Source organism: Sorex fumeus, unplaced genomic scaffold (genome assembly GCF_029834395.1).
Source record: "Sorex fumeus unplaced genomic scaffold, SorFum_2.1 ptg000043l, whole genome shotgun sequence".
Lineage (NCBI taxonomy): Eukaryota > Metazoa > Chordata > Mammalia > Eulipotyphla > Soricidae > Sorex > Sorex fumeus.
In genome coordinates, this window is record NW_026606100.1 from 5810081 (window position 1) to 5833596 (window position 23516).

At 43.1% G+C, this 23516-nt stretch overlaps 2 protein-coding genes across 2 annotated transcripts; both read left to right on the plus strand.

The window, feature by feature from the left end:
• Positions 1–1157: 1157 nt before the first annotated feature.
• LOC130029724 (interferon-induced protein with tetratricopeptide repeats 3-like) lies at positions 1158–12182 on the plus strand. Its single transcript, XM_056120747.1, has 2 exons — positions 1158–1278; positions 10188–12182. The coding sequence occupies exons 1-2, from the start codon at positions 1274–1276 to the stop codon at positions 11563–11565; spliced, it is 1383 nt and encodes a 460-aa protein (XP_055976722.1). The 5' UTR covers positions 1158–1273; the 3' UTR covers positions 11566–12182.
• LOC130029723 (interferon-induced protein with tetratricopeptide repeats 1-like) lies at positions 1160–16348 on the plus strand. The gene is made up of 2 exons (XM_056120746.1): positions 1160–1278; positions 14614–16348. Exons 1-2 carry the CDS (start codon positions 1274–1276, stop codon positions 16067–16069), a joined length of 1461 nt encoding a protein of 486 aa, XP_055976721.1. The 5' UTR covers positions 1160–1273; the 3' UTR covers positions 16070–16348.
• The last annotated feature ends 7168 nt before the right edge of the window (positions 16349–23516 follow it).

The following is a 23516-nucleotide window of genomic DNA, read 5'->3' on the forward strand; positions in this document are numbered from 1 at the left end:
TCCTCACACCTAGAATGGTTTTTATTCAGGACTGATAATGATGTGGGTGGGTCCCAAGGTGTGGCTCATGTGTAGTGGGGAGGAGAAAGACGGTCACTTTCTCCCAATCTTCCTCTGTCAACCGGGACCCAGGCTTACTGGGTTCTTGTCTCGCCTGGCAGAAAAGAATTTCAGGAAAAGACAAGCAGTGAAATCAGTTTTTATTTGGAGGTTTTGAAGGAAAGGAGGGAGAGAACGTGGGAGAGAGTGGAAAGTTTCATGCTCAAGAGAGAACCCGGGCTTCTCCAAGGGTGGAGAGAGCCCCTATACACATCTCAGCTTAGACAGGAAAGCATGAAAGTCCACATCTCAAGAGGGGAGATGAGGGCGACACATGTGCTCAGGCACCACATGTGCTTGGCAAATGGGTGCAAGCAGCACATGGGCTCTGGCAGCATATATTTGCCCTTCCTTTGTTCAAGGTGGCCTTTAGAGAGTTTCTCCAACTTGTCCCCAAGTGGGTCTTCTACCTAGGTCAAAGCCTGTTGCTAGGGAGGTAACCAGGGGGATTGGGTGTGGTCTTCTTTGAAATTCCTTTCCTGGCCTTTTATTTCCACAGGAGCTTCTCAAGGTCTGTTCCTGGCTCCAGGTGAGGGTCTTCTCAGGCCTTAGTTCCTGTTTTTTACTGCTTTTCCTGTTTTCTGCAAGGTTGGCTGTTGCCACTGCTTAGGGAGTGGGGCCTTCCCTATCCTGCCTACATCAATAACCTGGATTCAAAATAGGTATATTCTTGTTTAGCAGGATGTTAAGAGTGAACTTTACCTGTCAGTGACTAACGCTTAGTTACTTTCAAAATCAGGGGTAGAATTTTGTCAATTGAGAACTGCATATTCATTCCAACTGCAGCTGTCGGGGGTGGGGAGGTTGTTTCTCTTTCTTTTATTTAGTCTTCTCATTTCAATAGCTCTCGTTTCCAAAAAAAGAGCAGGGGTTTTGTTTGGTTTTTAAAAAGTGAACACAATGAACTTGGACTGAATGACCACAGATTTCAGATTTAATTTCTTTTTCCTCTTGATTTTCAGTCAGTTTCAGTTTCCATTTCCTCAAAGGCGCTTTGAAAAAGTATCTTTCACTTTCTCAAAGGCAACCACTTAAACAAGAGCAAAGTGTCAGCTGATGTTCCCAACCCTTTAAATTGCTCTTTCAGCATTAAAGCAGCAACTTAGAGGAGGATTTCTGAAGAACAACCCCTGGACTCCAGTTTTTCCAAGCAGCAGGGAAGCAGAGTGCAATCATGAGGTGGGTTGGAATAAGAATGCCAAAGCAGTCTTACACTTGAATGAAGGTTGTGAACTGAGTTTTTTTGGGTGCAGGCTAGCTCTTGCAGTTACCTTTTTGCTTATAGGACTTTATAAATGTGTCTTTATCTACTTGAAAATTTTATTTTGTGGTAACTATGATGGACAGTCAGGCTCTCTAGGCATCTTAAAACTTTTCACTGGGTGAAGCTAGTAACTGGGAGGTGGGATGAGAGGCTCCAAATTATTATATGCAAGGAAATAACTTTTGTTATCATTGCAACTGGAACCAGCAAAGATCTGGCTCCAGCTCCATTGCTGCTCCAAGGACCAATCAACCTAAAGACCAAATTGATGTTGGTAGATCCCTACTGACGTTGGTGAACCCCACGGGTGGCTCATGTGGAGTGGGGAGGAGAAAAATGGTCACTTTCTCCCAATCCGTCTCTGTCACCCGGGATCCAGGGTTACTGGGTTCTTGTCTCGATCGCAGAAAGGAATTTCAGGAGTAAACAAGCGGTGAAGCAAAAGAGATTTTATTGAGAGAGAGAGAGAGAGAGAGAGAGTGAGTGTGTAACATGCTCAAGAGAAAACATGGGCTTGTCCAGGGGCGAAGAGAGCCCCTACACATAACCCAGTATTAGACAGGAAAGCATGAAAGTCGACATCTCAAGAGGGGAGATGAGGGCAACACATGTGCTCGGCCAAATGGGCACAAGCAGCAAATGGGCCCCAGCAACATACGCGTGCGCGTCCTTTGCTCAAGGTGGCCTTTATAGGGTTTCTCCAACCTGTCCCCACGTGGACTTCTACCTAGGTCAAAGTCTGTTGCTAAGGAGCGGGGTTGGGAATGGTGATGATCTTCGAAATTCCTTTTTTGGCCTTTTGTCTCTGCAGGAGCTTCTGTGGGTCTGTGAGTGTGAGGGTTTTCTCAGGTCTTAGTTCCTGTTTTTTCTGTTTTCTGCAGGGCTGGCTTTTGCCATTGCCTTGGGAGGGGGCCTTCCCTGTCTACCTGCATACATCAGAATGAAAGTAGTGAAGGTACTTTATTAGCTACAAGCCCAAGCCAGAAGGTTGAGGGATGTTGGACTCAAGTCCTCCAGTACCCTCTCCCAAAGTCAGAGATGCTGTTTCCCAGGGGAGGTGTAGAAATGATCCAGATGCCATTGGAGGTCACTTTTGGTGTGTTTTCTTAAAGAAAGCTTTCCAGTGGATGCTAAGTGATTAATTTTTCTTTTTCTGAAAAGGGGGCAGTAGGCCAAATAGGTTTGGAAACTTCTGACAAAAAAGGAGCTTATATAGGGATTGGTGGACATAAGGCGGTCAGTAAATTCTATTGTGGACCAAGGCCCAGAGATACCCATTATGCTCAGATGTATCTGTCATGTATCTGTGATGTTCAGGTGTATCAGGAAAAAGGTTTCTCAGTAGAGTTCTGCCTACAGTTTGTCTTCCTTATCTATTAGGCTTTTAGGGGAAGAACGAATTAAACATTCTTTACATTCTCAACAGCTCAAGTTTAGAGAAATTCACCTGTTTTAATTTGAGTATAGCTCTTAGTTCTTTTTGGTCAGGTTTCCTTGTGGGGATGGAACCCAGAGCCTTAGACATGTAAGTTATGTGTTATGTGCTCTACTACAGAGCTGGGTCCTTGGTTATGAAAATGACTCTTCAAAGACTTTCCTGTCCTTGAGAGGATAGGAAGCTTTTCCAGGCTATGGCGGTCAGTCTGGTCAGCGGGTTTACAGTACTTGTGCCTGAGTATCCAGAGCCACTGTCTGGAGGGACTAAGAAAGGCTTTCTGGACTGGGCTGATGAAAGGTACTTGTTTCCAGAGCTGCAGGGACAGGGCAGTTCAGTCTGTTCTTCCCCAGCTGTGCAAAAATTGTCCAGGGGAAAACCACCTGGGGAACACACGGCCCTTGTTTGCTGACAGACCCTTCACCCGGCCATCAAGGGAAGCTCTGTCAACCCTTTCATATACTTCAGATTCACCTAGAATTCTAACACAAATATACCATGGATCATGCAGCACCTCTGGGATTGGTAGCTGGCAAGCCTTCGGGTAAGCACTTTACAAACATCATCTCACCTGCTTCCCAACAGCCCTAGGAAGAACTGTTGCTTATTAGCTTATTTTCATGATGAACAACATTGGGCTCTGAAGAGCAAAATACTCGCTTAAAGGTCAGACAGAGAAATTATACAGAAGAAAAATGGACAAGCATTGCTAAGAGGAGGCACTCTAGCTTACTGTGGAGGTTACTCTCATACTGGGGTGCTGGGGCCCCTCCTGGTGGTACTGGGGGTGGGTGATGGGTGGATTGTGAGTTACTAGAATCAATGACCCAATATTCTCATAGGCAAAGCATGTGCTCTAGCCCTTTCAGTTAGCTCCCTAGCTCCAGATAATTCCCTTTTAAAAATGTATGTTGCTTCAAGATAGAATTGCCAAGTGCAAATGTACAACATAGGGCTGGACTGTGCCTCATGGTAAAGTATGTGCCTTGCATATACTTTACCTTGCATATGAAGTATATTTCATATACTTCAACCCCTGATCTCTCTCTCTGTTCTCTATCTCTATCTCTGTCTCTGTCTCTCTGTCTCTGTCTGTCTCTGTCTCTGTCTGTCTCTCTCTCGCTTTCACACACACACACACACACACCTCTTTCCTTTAGATTTTTTAAAATTAAATAATATATTAATTTTTTGCTTTTTAGGTCACGCCTGGTGATGCACAAAGGTTATTCCTGGCTCATGCACTCAGGAATGCCCTAACCGCTGTGCTATCACTCCAATCCCTAGAATTTTATATTTATTTATTTATTTTTTGGTTTTGGCCATACCTGGTGATGCTTAGGGGTTACTCCTGGCTCTGCATTCAGAAATCACTCCTGGAGGTGCTCAGGGGACCATCTGGGATGCCAGGGATCGAACCTGGGTCAGCCATATGTACTTAGTGTTTTGGAGCCTTACTGTTTTGGGGTCTCCAGGATATATTCCCTGAAGTGGTATTGCTGGGTCAAATGAGGACTCAATTTTTAATTTTTTGAGGAATATCCATACTGTTTTCCAAAAAGGCTGGACCAGTAGGCATTCCCACCAACAATGAAGGAGAGTACCTTTCTCCCCACATCCACGTCTACACTGGTTGTTCTTATTCTTTTGGATGTGTTTCAGTCTGTGTTGTGAGTTGATGTCTCATTGTCATTTTGATTTGCATCTCCCTGATGATTAGCGATTAAGAGCATTTTTTCATGTGCCTTTTCACCATTCGAATCTCTTCTTTGAGAAAGCTTCTATTCATTTCTTCTTCCAATTGTTTTTTTTTGGATGGGGTTGAATGTTTGTTTTTTTCTTTTTTTCTTGTGAAGTTCAACCAGTGCCTTGTATATCTTTGATATTAACCCCTTCTCAGAAGGGTTTTGGGCGAATAAACTTTCCCATTCCAAAAGCTGTTTTTGTATCATTGTTTCTTTTGAGGTGCAGAAGCCTTTTAGTTTAATGTAGGTCCATTTGTTTATCTTTGCTTCCACTTGCTTGGTCAGTTTTGATCTGACTTGTGCACGGTGTTAGATAGAGGTCTCAGTCCTTTTTTTTTTTTTTTTTGCATGTTCAATTTTGCCAGCACCACTTGTTAAAGAGTCTTTGCTTGGGGCTGGAGCAATAACACAGCAGGTAGGACATTTACCTTGCACGTGGCCAACCTGAGTTCAATTCCCAGCATCCCATATGGTCCCTTGAGCACCGCCAGGAGTAATTCCTGAGTGCATGAGCCAGGAGTAATCCCTGTGTATCAATGGGTGTGACCCAAAAGACAAAACAAAACAAAAAAAAGAGTCTTTGCTTGCTCCATTTCACATTTCTTGCTCCTTTATTAAAGATTAGATGATCATATATTTGACGGTGTGTGTGAACCCTATTCCATTGGTCTGCAGGCCTGTTTTAATTCCAATACCATACTGTTTTAATTACCACTGCTTTGTGGTTTGTACAGTTTGACGTTGGGAAAGGTGATGCCTCTCATCTTCTTTTTCCCAAGTATTGCTTTAGTTACTCATGGGGGTTTATTGTTCCATATAAATTTCAGGAGTGTTTTGTCTACTTCTTTGAAAAATGTCATGGGTATCCTTATAGGGACTGCACTCAATCTGTATAATGCTTTGGGGAGTATTGCCATTTTGACAATGTTAATTCTTCCAATTCATGAGCAGGGGATATGTATCCATTTCCTTATGTCTTCTTTTATTCCATGAAGTAGCATTTTGTAGGTTTTTTTGTACAGGTCCTTTACCTCCTTAGTTAAGCTGATTTCAAGATACTTGATTTTCTGAGGCATGATTGTGAATGGGATTATTATTTTAATATCACTTTCTTGTCTTTATTTGTATATAAGAAAGCTATGGACTTTTGGTTATTGATTTTTGTAACCTGCCACTCTACTATACAAATCTATTGTTTTTAGGATTTTTTTTCTAGAGGTTTAGGGTTCTCTAGGTATACTATCATGTCATCTGCAAACAGTGAGAGCTTGACTTCTTCCTTTGAAAGTTATTTCTAATTTCACACTTGGTGGTTGGAAAACATGTTTGATATGATTCCAATCTTAAAATTTTCTTCATTTTTAAATATCTTTTTTTGGGTCACAGTCAGCTATGCTCAGGGGTTACTCCTGGCTATGTGCTCAGAAATTGCTTCTGGCGGTGCTTGGGATGTGGGGGGATATAAGAGGCTGGGGATCAAATCCTGGTTCACAATATGCAGAGCAAACACCCTCCCCTCTGTACTCTCACTGCAGCCTCATTTTTCTTTAAGTGAAGTAAAGTAGTAAGTAAAGTAAAGGCTCTCCCGTTGATCATCGATTTGCTCGAGCGGGCCCAGTAACGTCTCCATTGGAGACTTAGTTGTTACTGTGTTTGGCATATCGAATACGTCACGGGGAGCTTGCCAGGCTCTGCCGTGTGGGCGAGAAAACAGACTTTATTTGGAGGCTTTTAGGAAGGGGAAGGAGGGAGAACAAGAGAGAAAGTAATGTGCTCAAGGAAGAATGTCGGCTTCTCCAAAGGTGAAGAGAGTCCCAGTACACATCTCAGAGGGGAGATGCAGGTGACACATGTGCTCAGGCACCACATGTGCTTGGCCACATGGGTGCAAGCAGCACATGGTCTCGGGCAGTATATGCACCTCTCCTTAAATCTTTAAGACTTATTTTGTGGCCTGACATATGGTCTATCTTGACCAACGACCATATGTAAAGCCTACTGCTCTTTCCTTGAAATCTTGTTTTCTAGAAAGGTTAGGAAAGATCATTTAGAAAAGGTCAACTGTCCACTGTCCTCCCGTTGTTCATTGATTGCTCGAGCAGGCCCAGTAACGTCTCCATTGTGAGACTTGTTGTTACTGTGTTTGGCATATCGAATGCTTCATGGGTAGCTTGCCAGGCTTTGCCATGCGGGCGAGATACTCTCGGTAGCTTGCCACACTCTCCGAGAGGGGCGGAAGAATCACGGAGGAATCAAACTGATCTAAATTCCATGTTGGAACAAGCGTTAGAATCATGAAGTCACATGCGTGGTTGGCTATCTTTCCCGATAAACTGGCCAGCTGCTCTAAGTATCTTAGCTTGAGCAGGTCTTGCACTGGTAAAGTGTTGGTAAGGACAGAGTACTCCCAATGTTTGCATACTGAGCGCCGATTTACTACTGAGCAATGTTGGTGAGCTCTTCAGTTTGTCCTGCCTTAATTTTTAAAAAAATAATAGAAATCCCCCAAGCTTCTATATGCCTGTGATGGAATGCTTTTCATCTTGGAGGAGAGAATCTTTATCAACAAGTACTTAAAGTTGGGGACTGTAGAGATAGTACAGCAGGTATGGTACTTGCCTTGCATGTGGCTGACCTGGATTTGATCCTGGCATCTCATATGGTCCCCTGAGCCCGCCGGGAGTGATCTCTGAGTGCAGTCAGGAGTAAGCCCTAGGACTGCAAGGAGTGGCAAAAAAGAAAAAAATCAATAAATAAAAACAAAAAGCCTAATAATTAAAATTTAGTTTGGTAAGATCCTTCTGATTTACTTCAAAGTTTTGCCCCCACCAACCTCATTTCCACTCCTGGTCCTACAAAACTAAAGAGGTAGCGTCATCAAAGTTTTCCTTCTTTCAGTCTTTTTTTTTTTTCAATAGAAAATAGTGACATGGATAGATGATATTGATGATTATTTGGTGTCAGGAGTCAAACTCAGGTCTTGGGCAAGCAAAACATACCAGACAAATGCTGTCATTTGGGATGAATTTTCTCTTGCATGATTATATTGCCAATTACATGGAACCCCTTTTGTTTATTATTTTTCCTGAAGTTGTACTACTCTGTGAATCAAGAATTGCAGACAATGGTGGGCTTAGTGATTTCTGGCATTGTTTTCTCCCAATATTTTGATGCATATGTTTGGTGAATGAGAGCTGCCTCCTCCTCCTCCCCAGACTCCCCAGCAGAGGAACAAAGAGATGCGGGACCACAGACTGATGATGAAAATGATCCATTTATTTATTTTTTTAAATTTAAATTTATTTTCACAAGTGTTTTAAATTTTTTTTAATTAAAAAATTTTTAATAGTGAGACATCATGAGGTTCAGTTGCAGACTTACACATTTTTGTGCTTGGGTTTCAATTATACAATGATCAAATACCCATCCCTCCACCAGTGCCCAATTCCCACCACCCACGGATCCCAGTATCCCTCCCACCCCCCACCCCCCATCCCCCCCATCCCACCCTGTCTCTGTGGCAGGGCATTCCCCTCTGTTCTCTTTCTCCTTTTGGGTGTTGTGGTTTTGCAAAAGAAACATTGAGTGGCAATCATGTTTGGTCTATAGTCTACTTTCAGCATGCTTCTCCCATCCTGGGAGGATCCTCCCAACACCTTTATTTGGTGTTCCCCTCTTTATCTGAGCTCCCTTTTCTCCTAGTATGTGTGGTTGGCCTCCAAGTCATGGAGTAAAATTCCTGGTACTAATCTCGGCCATTCTTGGGTATTGTCACAAGTTTTTAAATGACATTTAATATTTTAGCACCAATCCCACCACCATTTCACCTTCCCACCACCATATTTCTAATGTTTCCATCCCAAACCCCAAGCCCTGCCCTAAAGCAGAACTGAAATTGTTTATTACGAAAAACCACTAAAAATGGTCCAAGAAAGTTTCTACAGAGGAAAGTGTGTGAAGATTGTTATATTTCACCCAGGGGCCATTAAGTCCTTCTACAAGAGATCACTAATGTGTTGTTAAAGGTTGAGCCTTCTGTGCTTATATATATGTATATATGTGCATATATGTATATATGTATATGTATCTATATATTTTCCCTCTAAGATTGGTTGCCATCTACTTTAAACCCCATCAAATGTGGTGCACTACTCATGGAATATGAATGGTGTGAGGTATGAGATGTCGTGTGTCCACGAATGCAGAAAAATGACCGTTCTAATGCAGAGACGTTAGCCTATTTATAGAACATCTGAATGGGTTTGAAGTATATATTTAAATGTAGGTGTTATTGAGAATATACAGAGATAAAACATTTTGGCAGAGGCAATTCTCTTGGGGAGATTAACTCAAGGAGACACTGTCTTCCAGGGACATCTATATTGCTTTTCTCTTTCCCTCTAGTTGTATATGTTAAACAATTAGGTTTACTTCTTATCAATACTTACAGTTGTTTGGATAAACAAGTAAGAGATAAAGATCCCAAAATTTAGTTATCTGGGCTCTGAGGGCAAGCAAGTCTTTTGCCGTAATTCCTAGATTAAGTTCTCAGACTGGTTCAGCTTATCTTTCTCCATAGGGGTCCCGTATCTTAAGTCATAACAGCTTGTATGAAGATCATGCATTTATGCTTTCTAGACTGTCCCATTTTTATACCGAGGTAGCTTAAACACTCACCCCAGGTCCATCCCAGTTCCACGGTGGCACCTCCCTTTTGGGGTATTGGGAATTACAATAACTGATGCCTGAGTCAAGTAATTATGACAGATGCCCAGGAGTAGATATATTTCAGTCACTCAACTCCCAAATATTAGGAACTGCATTAGTGGTCTTGCTCTATAGTAAAATATGAAAAGGTAATGGGGTAATAAAAAAGAAAGTAATTCACTACAAATACTGTCACCGTCACTGTCCTCCTGTTGTTCATCAAATACAAAGTCCAGAATTACCAGAAAGTTTTGACTTATGAATAACCAAGATTGACTTGGGGAATTGTGACGATGAGAGGTAAAACACAAAGGGAAGGGGATTAGGGATGCTCACAAGAGCATGGTAAGCTTCTCTGTGAGGAGGAAAAGGGGCAATTCACTGATGAAGCCTAAAACACTTAGAGTTAATAACCAACAGGTAAATATGGGAGTGTCAAAGAAATACTCCACTTTCAGTAAGAAACACAGGAAGTGTGTTCCCTTGAGAGGAAGAGATCTCATAGAAAATAGAAACATAGGCCCAAGTACCCAAAAAGTCAGTGATGTGCTTCCACTTCAACTCCGAAGGCCTGAGAGCCAGGAGTGCTAATGGTGTAAATCCCAGCCTGAGAGCAGAGAGGACCAACATCCCAGTGCCAGCAGCCACGTACAGAGAGCAGTGCCATTCTTTATCCTCCTTTTGTTCTCCTCAGACCCTCCATTGACAGGCTCATGCCCATGTGCTTTGGGAAGAGCAACTTGCTATTCAGTCTATGCATGAAAATGCTAATCCCTTCTAGGAAAACCCTCAAGATTTTCCCAGAACAACTGCTTGACCAGATAGCTGGGCGTCCTATAGCACAGCTGAGCTGACACCAAATTAACCTGAAATTGCACTGCAGGCCGCAGTGCTTGACAGGCATGCATCACAGTGACCATGTTTATTTTCTTCACAGTGAGGCCAACAATTCTCTAGAGCAAATCCTTCCTCAGCTGAAATGTCATTTCACATGGAACTTATTTAAGGAAAAAGATATCCCAGAGGATCTGGAAGAGAGAGTGTGTGAGCAGATTGAATCTTTAAACCCTGAGTTCAAAGGCACAATGTACAACTTGTTGGCCTACATAAAACACTTAGATGGTCGGAACGAGGAGGCCCTGGAGTGCTTACAGCAAGCTGAAGAGTCAATCCAGCAAGAGCACTCTGACCAGGCAGAAGTCAGGAACCTGGTGACCTGGGGAAACTATGCCTGGGTCTACTATCACCTGGGCAGACTCCCAGAGGCGCAGGCTTATGTTGACAAGGTGAAACAGGCATGTGAGAAGTTTTCAAATCCTCTCAGTCTTGATTGTCCTGAGCTGGACAGTGAGGAAGGGTGGACATGGCTTAACTGTGGAGAAAGGCAAAATGAAAGAGCCAGGGTTTGTTTTGAGAAGGCTTTGGAAAAGAAACCTAATAACCCAGAATTCTCCTCTGGACTGGCAATTGCCAAGTACTATCTGGATGGAAAGCCACGGAAGCAAATATCCGACAGTGTTCTAAAGAAGGCCATTGAGCTGAATCCTGACAATCAGTACATTAGAGTTCTTCAGGCCCTGAAACTGCAGAAAATGAATGAGGAAGCTAAAGGAGAGAGGATGGTCAAGGAGGCTGTGGAGAAAGCTCCTCACCAAAATGATGTTCTTCGCATTGCAGTCAAATTTTACAAGAATAAAGGTGATCTAGACAAAGCTATTGAACTCGTTCAAAGGATGTTGGAATCCACACCAAACAACTGCTACCTCTATCACCAGATTGCATGCTGCTATTGGGCCAAAGTCAAGCAAGTTCAGAATGAGGAATCTGATGCTGACATGAAGAGGGAGAAGATGGATGAGCTAAGAAAACATGCGAAGGAGTATTTGAATAAAGCCATTGAGAAGGGCCTGAGTCCTCTCTATGAGTACTCGGAGCTCACTGAACTCCTGGAAATAGAGGAATATGATCAGATAGCATCCAGTAAAGAGCTGCCTGCCAGGGAGAGACAGCACTCTCAACATGATCGTGACTCTCTGGGACAGACAGCAGGCACTACAGTCCAATGTGATTTAGAGGGTTTGCCCGTAAGCCAAACATCAGCTGAGAAGCAAAAGGTAAATGGCCAACAAGAGAACACATCTGAAAATCAGATTCCCCCGAACGCACCCAATTATTGGTATCAGCAAGGATTGATTCATAAAATGAACGGAGAACTGCTGCAAGCAGCTGAATGCTTTGAGAAGGAACTGGGCCGCTTGTTGAGGAATAGCCCTTCTGGCATAAGCCACTTTTTCCTGCCAGCACCTGAGCTTTAAAAAGACAGTGAGGAAATGAACCACTTCCCTGTCCCTGAGCTGACTCCCTTGAAGAAGGAATGAGTCACTCCCTGAACAAAATATCGAGAGCCTGATGATAGTGGTGATCCTGGGGAATGGAAAGGCAGAGTACAATGATCAGGTGGTCTTGCTTATTGCCATTAGGTTTATTTTTAGATAGTTGCTTTCCTCTCTTCCTGTCTTCCCTGTCTCTCCCATTCTATCCCAGTCACATCTATATCTCAAGATGATATATAAGTATGATATATAAGTAGTAGAAACATTATTATGATATATAAGTAGTAGAAACGTTATTATTTTCCACATATTCTAGTAGAATCAGTGTTCCAAGTCTGTAAGATGTTTATTAGTTCTCATTTTACCAGATACCCCCATTTCTCCTCTTCCTTCACAGATTCATAACTGGTCTGACAATAGACTTACACCAACAGACTCATACACCTGTCGTGCCATTGCTATCTAGTCATTGGAAGTCGCAGGAAGACTAGTTTTCTACTAACCCTAAGATATTCCTTATGTTTTACTCTTGGCTCATCATGTATCTGAATATGTTTTCTTGATAAAATTACTGTAAGAAATAAAAAAGTTTTAGCCCAGATTGTTGTGATATGTGTGGTTTGTGCATATGGCTAAGAATAATGTTAATTTCCCAAAGTTCTCTTCCCAAAGTTCTCAATGGGTAATTGTAACATACTATACCAAGTTAGTCTCAATACATTCTTCCTAGCTCCTCCCTGGGGCTAATGCTTTCAGTCTGTTGCTAGCTCACCGAGAAACATGATTCTCATTCAATCCAAGTCTCAGCTGACCCAGTATCTAGTTCACCGATGCTTCCCTGATAAGGGATAATTGGTTAGGTGCACCATACTAGGCTGTATTTTATAGGCACAAAAAATCTTTACAGTCAAGGGTAAATGAAAATATTAGAATATTTTCTCATGGTCAGAGATATCCACATGAGTCATAAAAAGGAGACTTGTACTCTACCAATGGGAATATTAGAATAAAAAGATGGACTGGATAGATAGTACAGTGTGTAGGGCACCTGCCTGCATGGGGTCATTCCAATTTTATGTCTGGAACCCCAGATGGTCTCCTGAGCCTCACCAGGATTGATCCCTGAGCACAGCTGCATGTGGGAAAGGAAGGAAGCATGGGAGGAAGGAAGGAGAAGTAAAAAAACAAACAAAAACTTCTGGATTCAGAAATTCCATTCCTAAAACCTCCCACTTTGCCCAGTGGCACTGCCCCTGGAGCGCCAGTGACACAAGCTTCCATCTCCAGCACACTGCAATCGAGTATGTAACCACTAGTCATTGCAATGACAACAGTGATGACAGTGCAGAGCAAGAGTAAGCCCTGAGTATCACTGAGTGTGGCCCAACAACCACAAAATAGAATTATCTTCAGATGATTTTAATATTAAGTTAAATGTTAATACTGTCATCAGTATGCCAATTACATATGATATATGTAAGCAAGCCAATTAACATGTAATAAATGCATAATAAAAATCCAGTGTAGTCCTGTACCTAACCTATATAAAAGGAAATGTGGCAGCTAGCTATTTTAAATTTTATCTTCATAGGTATATTTGACATATAGCCATGAGTTTGTCGAAGTGCACACACTAGTATGTTGACCCACGTGTACAGGGTGAGAGAGTCCCTCCTCTTTCATTATGGCATCCAGCACCTCACATGCTGGTTACAGTTGCTGATGCTGTATCAGATCACTGACGTTTGCAGAAAGAGTGAAACTTCAACAACTCATACTCAAATAATCTAGCAGCTTCCTTCAAGTCATGTCTGTCACTCTGAGTGAGTGATCTTCCCTGAGTAGGTGATATTCTCACATCAATGTCTGGTCATTGGCATCCAGACATTGAGCCTTTGGGTCAATCATATCTGGGGGTGATGGCTGTTTTCATGGGCATTCTTCTAAACAATATTCATTTTATTCAGCCCCACTCTCATCCTTTCAACACACACTCGTGCACACACACACACACACACACACACACACACACACACACACGCTTCATTGGTAATATTTCTGGGCCACGGTTGAGTGGTGAGTAGGAAGGTTAGAGAGTCCTTCACCTTGGTAGTGTGCTACCAATCAGTCATGGACAGAAAAACAGACTGAATCCAGCCAAGGAGGACTCCTCTGAGGTCTGGGAGGACAGCTTGGGAGAGTGACGTGTTTTTTACAGGTGGAGATTTTAAAGCAAATAGGAAAGCTTTTTGCCTGCCAGCTATATTCTCAGAGGCAGTAGTAGGATTCAGAATCCTCTCTGTCCCTCGCTTTTGTGCATTTCCTCCCTCCCTAGATTTTCAAAGGGAGCATTTCCTAGTCTGCTTTACAGCTTCTGTTTCATTAGAGATATGGTACAGCTGTGGCAGAGACACTGGGAAGATGATGCTGGATTATTCATAGTGATACTTCCAGCTCATTGGACTGAGCTCTCTTTTGAAAATACTAATTCTTTCTCTGACTCATAGAGAGAGGGACAGACATAGAATGACTGCACTCATTTGTGGAATATAAAGTAACAGAATGGGAGACTAACACCCAAGGACAATAGAGATAAGGGCCAGGTGGATCCCTCCACGGCTTGGAAGCCGCCCTAACATGCTGGCGGAAAAGCTGGGATAGAGAAGGGACCACTAAATGAATGATGCTTGGAGGGCCCGCTCCGGATGAGAGATGCATGCTGAAAGTAGACTATGGACCCAACATGATGGCCACTTACTACCTGTATTGCAAACCACGTATTGCATAACACCCCAAAGGAGCAAAAAGAGTAATAGGGAATGTGTCTGCCACAGAGGCAAGGTCAGGGATGGGGTGGGGTGGCAGGAGGGATACTGGGAACGTTGGTGGTGGAGAATGGGCACTGGTGGAGGGATGAGTACTAGATCATTGTATGATTGAAACGTAATCACTAAAGTTTGTAAGTCTGTAACTGTATCTCATGGTGATTAATTAAAAAATTTTTTAAAAAATTCTAATTCTTGTTTACAGTGACAGATCCAATGAGAATCTCATCAAAGAGTGCCTACTTCAGCTGAGGTGCCACTTTACATGGGGCTTGCAAATTGATGACACTGAAATGACTGATTTAGAAAACAGGGTCTTTGATCAGATTGAGTTTCTAGATGTCCAGTGCAATACGAGAATGTACAGCCTGCTGGCCTACGTGAAACACCTGAAAGGCCAGAATCAGGAAGCCCTGGAGAGCTTGAAAGAAGCTGAAGACTTCCTGCTGCCAGAATTCGCTGACCAATCAGATGTGAGAGGTCTGGTCACCTGGGGCAACTATGCCTGGCTGTACCACCACATGGGCAGGCTGGGAGAAGCCCAGACTTATCTGGACAAGGTAGAGAAGACATGCAAGAAGTTGGCAAGTCCCTTCAGATACAGGATGGAGTGTCCAGAGCTCGATTGTGAGGAAGGATGGGCCTTGCTGAAATGTGGAAGAAATAATTATGAACGAGCCAAGGTTTGCTTTGAAAAGGCTTTAGAAGTGGACCCTGAAAACCCTGAATTCAGTGCGGGGTATGCAATCGTCACCTACCGCCTGAACCGCATCAATAGAAGAGTAGAGAGAAAACTGTCCACGCTGAAAGATAGTCTGCACCCCTTAGAGCAGGCCATCAGATTAAATCCAGAAGATGTATCTTTAAAGGTTCTCCTAGCACTGTGTCTTCAGGACTTAGGACGAGAAGATGAAGGAGAAAAGTACATTGAAGAAGCACTAGCCAGTAAGGGCTCGCATACCTACATCCTTCGGTACGCAGCCAACTTCCACCGCAGAAAGGGCTCTTTGGATAAAGCTCTTCAGCTCTTAAAAAAGGCCTTGAAGGACACACCTTCCTCTGCCTTAGTGCATCACCAGATAGGGATTTGCTACAAAGCAAAAATCATCCAATATAAAAAGGTCACACGCTGGCAGTCCAGAGGGCAGAATAGAGAAAACATTGAAAAACTGGCAAGAATAGCTATAGATCATTTGAAGTTTGCTCTGAAACACAAGCCCACTTTTGTGACTGCTTACCTAAACCTGGCAGAAATTTACATAGAAATTGGTGAGTACAACAAAACTGAGGACACCTACCAAAAAGTGTCAAACCTGAAATCACTCACAGAAGAAGACCTGCAACAGATACATCACCGATATGGCAAATTTCAAGAATTTCAGAGGAAATCTGAAGTAGATGCAATTATCCATTATTTAAAAGCGGTGAAAATAGGGAAACCATCTTTTTCTAGAGATGAAAGTATCAGTGCTTTAGAGAAATGTGTCTTGAAGAAACTTCAGAAAAATGAATTTGATGTGGAAGGCTTGTGCCTCCTTGGGTTCGCGCAGAAGCAGAGAGGAGAAATCACGAAGGCCCTGGAGAGCTATGAGCGAGCCCTGGAGCTGGCTGCCGGCCAGGAGAGATCTGTGGGACACGAACTGAAGGTTCCGAAGCTGTGATGCTCATTTGGTATTTCACAGTCCATTTGATCTCAGGTTAACACATACTAATTCATCTTTTCTCTCGTTGCTTTTAGAAACATATTATGCAATTCCCTGCAATGGTGTAAATGTTTAGCAATTATTCAAACTTGATGTAAAACAGCTGGATGTAGAAGATAGTGAGGTAGAATGCCCCTGTCTCTGTGTCTGGAAGAGAGAGGAACCACTTCTTTGTGAATTCTACATAGTAAAAACTATGTGTTGGGTAGTCTCCTAACAAATAAAACATGATAACTACATAAAATTAAAATGCTTAATTCATTTCATTTTAAATATATATGGAGAAGGGGCATCCCAAATGGGGCTCGGGAGACATGGGGTTTCCACTGGTGATTATCAACTGACTGGATGGAAGGTCAGTCAAGAGCTCAGATAAGATTCTGCTCTGACCCTGTGGTGCTGGTCTTCAGGGATGCATCCACCAGTGGCCGGGGGACATGTGATGCCAGGAATCAAATCCAGGTCTGGTATATACTAGGCTTGTGCCCAAACTGCTTTACTAGTTCCTGACCCCTCAATAAATTCTGTTTTTTTTTTTAAATCAACAATCACTTTTCTGTGCTAGATACCCCAAATACAATGGTGATGTAAGGAGGAAATTTTTATTCTTCCTCTTTCTACATTAGGTTCATTGACTGAGCCCTGTAAGTGTAAACTGACAAAAAATAGACAGAAATTTATTAAGACAGGCATCACATACATAGCTATGAGAATACTCAAGGATGACTAAATCAAGAGGGAGTTACAATTTGGTCTTAAGTAGCATCTTAATAATAAATAATACATTTGAAGAATACATTTGAAGTGATGAAATGAAATAACTGAGTTTCTAGCATGATAAATTGTAGAAAGGTAAAACTAATAGAAAGGAAACCAAGTTAGTGAGGTTTGTTGTATAGACTTCTCTGGAAGTGTTACAAAAAACAAACACTGTCCTCCCGTTGTTCATCGATTTGCTCCAGCGGGCCCAGTAACGTTTCCACAGTGAGACTTCTTGTTACTGTGTTTGACATATTGAATACTCTTGGTAGCTTGCCAGGCTCTCCAAGAGGGGCGGAGGAATTGAACTGGGCTCAGTCGAGCTGACTGAGTGCAAGGCAAATGCCCTGCCGCTGTGCTATGACAAATGTCTGTCCTGCTTTGAAACATGAGAAGGGCAGGGACTTTTTTTTTTTTACATCTGTTTCTCAGTTACCTTTGGGATGGCAGAGTCTGCTTACTCTCGGTAAAAAAAGCAGATATTTCTCCCAGAGAGAAGACATGTGACAGACAAGATACTAAAAGAGGTTCCCCAGTCAATTAAAGGTGAGTTTTCTACATGAAGGAGTTTGAAGTTTAATTTATTGGCAGATTGTTCCCAATGGTCTCATTTTATTTGAAACACTTTTTCAATATTTGAAGCCATGTGGTTTGAAGCACTATTTATTCAGTCACTTGGTAGTATCACTCTAGTAGATTATGGGTGCTGAATGAACTGAGATTACTTGTTTGCTTGTTTGTTTTTTTAATTTTGCTTTTGGGGTTACACTTGGTCATGCTCAGGGGTTACTTGTGGCTCTGCACTTAGAAATTACTCCTGGTGGTGCTTGGGGGACCATATGGGATGCTGAGAATTGAACCTGGGTCAGCTGCATGCAAGGCAAACACCTTACGTGTTGTGCTATCGATCTGGCCCCTGAGGTCACCTTTTATGATGTTAAAAGGCAATACAAAACAATGATTAACTTTAAAATGGAAGAACAGGCAAGTAATTGTTACTGTTTTTCATTTATGTTTGGACAGGGAGAATGTATGAATTTCCTACCGAGTCTATGAGTCTATAACAAATTGTCATAAATCTGGAGGTTAAAATCCATATTTTATAGTTCTAGAAGTTTGAAGTCTGAAATGAGTTTTAACAAACCAAAACCAAGGTGTTGATATAGTCTCTTCAAAACAAAGATTTTCCTCCTTGAAAAACATTTTTAAATTTTTAGGAATTGCCTAAATTCTTGGTAACAACCTCTAATCTATGTGACAGAAAGCCCTCTCAACATTCACAGAAATATTGGGCAGCACTCTGGGCTTCCACTGAAATTCTATAGGACTTGGAGTAAGTAAAATTCATGTCATTAAAAGGCAGGCATCTGAGTTACATGGAAGCAATCATTCCAATTTTCTTATTGCTGAAATAGGACATCTATTAGATTAAACAAAAGAAAATAACTTTAACTTAAAAGTGCTTGTGTTTTAGAAAGGAGGCTGAGGGGCTGGAGCAATAGCACAGCAGGTAGGGCATTTGCCTTGCACATGGACGACCCGGGTTCAATTCCCAGCATCCCAGGTGGTCCCTCGAGCACTGCCAGGAGTAATTCCTGAGTGCATGATCCAGGAGTAACCTTTGTACATAGCTGGGTGTGACCACCCCAGCCCCACAAAAAATGTAGAAAGGAGGCTGAATGTTGCGAAAAATAAGCCAATCTGTTGTAGGTGCAGAAAGGAACCCATCAAATGAAGTAGGTATCCTAATGTCTCTTGACATCATAGTCTTTTGGTTCCTGGGTATCTGCCTCATCCAGTGATGCAGGGGACCTAGGTGAAGTGTGGCGTGAGGGAGGAAGAAGCCTCAAGAGGGGCAGAGTTACTGTCTTCTTGCTGGACTCACCGTGGTCACCGGGGGAAAGGCCTGGATGGGTAGGGATCAAATTGACAAAGTCTACCAGAGTACTCTCTGACATGGACACTAGCATCCCACCAGCCCCACTGGGCCGCTGTCCAGCTGCTCTGAAATCCACATGATCGTGATGCATGGAAACTGCTTCAGATCTCTGGGGGCCATGATCTTGGGCTGGAGGGAGAGATGACTCTTTGTAGGAAAGTCAGTTCTTCTCTCCACCCAGGTTCTCAGTTTCCCTAGATTCCAGGTTTGTTATCCATCCTTGCGGAAATGTACTTCAGAGAGGAGGCAAAAGGTGAAGTAAGATATGCTGGAGCAATAGCATAGCAGGGAGGGCGTTTGCCTTGCACATGGCTAACCTGGGTTCGATTCCCAGCATCCCATATGGTCCCCCGCGCACTGCCAGGAGTAATTCCTGAGTGTATGAGCCAGGCGTAACCCCTGTGCATCGCCGTATGTGACCCCCCCCTCAAAAAAAGGATATATCTTTATTCAGGAAATATGAGGGAGAGAAAAACACAGAGGAAACATGGGCTTTTCGGAGGGAACAAAGCCAATAGTACATATTTCAGGTTGACATGCAGGCAGCCCCCAGTGGGGGATGTACCAGCTTGTCTCTTAAGGTTAGTTTTATGGAGTTTTCCCAAATTGTGTCCACTTGGGGCTTTCTACATAGAATCTGTTCCTAGGGTGTTGCTGAGGGGGAGAGCTGGGAAATCTGGATGGTCTTTTTTCATATTCTTATCATGACCTGGCAAGCTATCCGTGGTGTATTCAATATGCCAAATCCAGTAAATACAATGAATCTCATTCCCCTGACCTTGAATATGGCAGCATTGAGAAGGATGTGGAAGGAGAGGCTGATAAAATCTGAAGGCCAAACTAGGCTGCCAAAATGAAGAAAGACTAAAATGACTGTCTGTACTTTCAATGCAATATGCTGGCATCTGATGCATCCATTGAAGACCTGATGGTACAAACGTGAAAGATCAAGTATGACATCATTGGTCTGACCGAGATGAGAAGCATCAATCACATCACACCATTTTCAACACTGGAGAACTGTTCCTTGGAACATGCGACAAAAGAAGCATCAGTGGTGTCGATGTCCTTGTCAACACAAACTTAGCCATGAGCATTGATTCATTCGAATGCCTAGCAACCCGAATCAGACGATTACACTTGAATAGATGTGGCTCACTGCAGGCAGTTTCTATCTTCGTTGTCTACACACCAACATCCAATTATGGTGAAAGAGAAATTGAGAAGTTCTACATGGAGCTGGAGAAGTTCTATAAAGAAGACCACACCTTCTACAAGATCATTGTTGGTGATTTTAATGCCAAGATAGGACCGAGAAGATCAGCCGAAGAACTCCACATTGGGACCCATGGCCTAGAATGGAACAAACAGGGTGAGAAACTGTCTGAGTTCATCATGTCGACCAAGACCATCCATGGTAACTCACAGTTCCAGAAGGCCGAATCTAAACGTTGGACATGGGAGTTTCCCGGTAGACGGTTCCATAACAAAATTGACCACATCATATTCAATAGAGGGTCTTGCCTGACCGATGTAGCTGTTGTCCCAAAATTCCAAACGGGATTGGACCACCGTCTCCTTCGTGAAAAATTCTACTTCACAGAGCGGGGAGAAAGGAATGCAAAGTTTAAGAAGAGAACTCCCAGAATGACCACCAACTGGGAGCTCTTTGGCTCTGTTGCAGCAACATGGGAAAATGCTGTCATTGACAACATTGATGAGGAATACGATCGACTGGTTCAGCACCTCCATGATTGTGCGAGGAACGCCAAGAGAGAGATAACCACAAAAAAATGCCTATCTTCGAAAACTCTCAAGCTTATTCGCCAACGTGGCTTGTGGCTAATCTATTCAAGTGTAATTGTCCGATTCGGGTTGTTAGGCATTCGAATGAATCAATGCTCATGGCTAAGTTCATGTTGACAAGGACACCGACACCACCGACACCTTTTTTGTCGCATGTTCCAAGGAACAGTTCTTCCCCAGTGTCGAGAACAGTGTGATGTGATTGATGCCTTCTCGTCTTGGTCAGACCAATGATGTCATACTTGATCTTTTGCGCTTGCACCATCAGGTCCTCAGTGAACGCATCCGATGCCAGTGTACGTGCATTGAAAGTACAGACAGTCATTTTAGTCTTTCTTCGTTTTGGCAGCCTAGGTCAGCCCTGAGATTTTATGAGCCTCTCCTTCCTCATCTTTCTTAATGCTGCCATATTGGTGGCTCTTTCAGAGTCAGGAGAATGGGACCCATTGTATTTACTGGTTTTGGCATATCGAATACAACACAGATAGCTTCCCAGACTCTGCTGTGTGGGTAGGACACTCTCGGCAGCTTGCCAGGCTCTCCGAGAGGGATAGAGGCTTTTATGGCAGCCTCTAATCTCCCTTACAGGTGTTCCCATGCTTCAAATCACATTTCAAAGCATTCAAATATGGTGCAGTAATCTTGTATTAAGTGATTTATGATGTATCGCGGGTCCAGAAAGCATCCTGAAGGGCGTCCACGGCTGGGTAGTGAAGGTAGTGGAGGTAATGGAGGTCTGCTGGGCTGCTGGGAGCAGGCAGAGGATCTCTGTTCCTGGGTCCATTAGGTCTGGAGTTCGAGGTCACAGAGTTCTGCTTCCCTGGCTCTCTGGGGCTTCACTCGTGCGTGAGTCCTGGACTGAGTGTCTGTCTATTACAACTTAATATTACCTCTCTGTCATATCTTTCCCAACTCTGGAAGAAATTTATTTACTTCCCAGGGCTCAGTAAAATAAAAAGTGTGTGACAGGCTATGTACTTGCAGATTCAGGTGCACAAATTTTCTTTGATATTGAAAATACTGTCACCAAAGTTGGATGATAATTAAGAGGTCTCTTTAAATTAACAGTTTGAATTTCAAGATTTTTATTACTCCCATGAAAATGATGGATAGAGCCTCAGTTGGTGCCTTATTTAGAATTCCTCCTTCCCAGGGATTTCTCCAAGTTGCCCAAGCAGTGTCTCTCACATACTTTAAAATCAGATCAAGCAACAGATCCCCACATTCATTACTGTTAGAGGTGCTCTAAGCCAGGTTTTTGCTAAGTTCTATGTACATATCACCGTAGGCTCCAGCTTCTTGAAGATCTTCCTGGACACCAGTGTCAACTCATTTTAATCCCCGTTGCCATGGCCTCCCTATCTGCCATGCCGGTCTGTCTGTGCACTTGCAACATAACTGCTGTCTAATTTCCCAGGGTTAGAAACGTTGAAAGTAAAAAATTATCAGCGAATTGTGATACAGCTAGAGGTGGAACTGCATTGGGACTAAGACTCTCAAACCACTAATACAATCCAGGGGTCATAGAGATAGGGTTAATTGCCTTACACACACCTAGCAGTTCAATTCCCCATACATGGTCCCTTGAGTACCACCAGGAATTAACCCTGAGCACAGAGCCAGGAGTAAGCCTTGACCACCACCATGTGTGGCCCCGAGCCAGACCAACAGAGATAAACAACCTATATTCTGACGTCCCATGCTTAAGAATATAGTCCTTGTTTAACATTTCCCTTTCACTCGGGACTCCTCCAACTCCATCAAGTCCCATCTCCAACTTCTTTTGATCAGTATTCAACTTTTCCTTTTCCCAACTCAAGTTCAAGGGAATTATTTCCAGCAGTAAGTCTCAATTGGGGCTATAGGGTTGTGAACGGTGCTGGTGGAAGGATTCTGACCCTGGACTCTAAAAGGAGATTGCATTTGGGGCTAGTGCTAACATCTCAGCTGCAGAGTGCTACTTACACCTAGTGGGCATATGCAAGAATGCACTTACACGGCCCATGTTTCACAGTGCTACATAATCCCACAGCAAATCATCCAGCCCAAATATCAATAGTGCCAAAATAGAGCAACCCTAATTTACACCCTTTTTTTGTGTGTGTGGGTCACACCCGGGAATGCTCAGGGGCTACTTCTGGCTCTGCACTCAGGAATTACTCCTGGCTGCTCAGGGGACCATATGGGATGGGGGTGGGGGTGGAGGTGGGGGTGGGGTGGGGAGTGGGGGAGTGTCGAACCTGGGTCCGCTGTGTGCAAGGCAAACGCCCTCCCCGCTATACTATCACTCCAGCCCACACCCATTATTTTAATAAAGTGTTTATTCAGAAACTCTACTATTGGGAGTACCTACCAATTATTTGAGTTTCAATTTCCCAAACCAACTTTAGATTCATTGCTGTTTCACTTTCACTCCTCCCCCCAAGTTTTTTCCTAGTTGCAGTGTTTTACATGTTGATAGGGACACAATTAAAAGGTGAAAAACAACCGACTTTCCCAAGGATGTACCTGATCCAAGAGTTTTGTGTGTGTGAGTGTGAAGTCTCGTATTCAAATTTCATCTAGTAATTTTAGCATTAGTAAGTTCTGATAATGCTAAAATTATTTGGGCTGGAGTGATAGCACAACGGGTAGGGCGTTTGCCTTGCACGTGGTCGACCCGGGTTCGATTCCTCCGTTCCTTCTTGGAGAGCCTGTACTGAGAGTATCCCACTACATGGCAGAGCCTGGCAAGAATATAGTGTATTCGACATGCCAAAACCAGTAACAACATGGTGTATTCGACATGCCAAAACCAGTAACAACAAGTCTCACAATGGAGACGTTACTGGTGCGCGGTTGAGCAAATCGATGAACAATAGGAGGACAGTGCTACATGTAGTGCTAATTTTAGCATGTCTA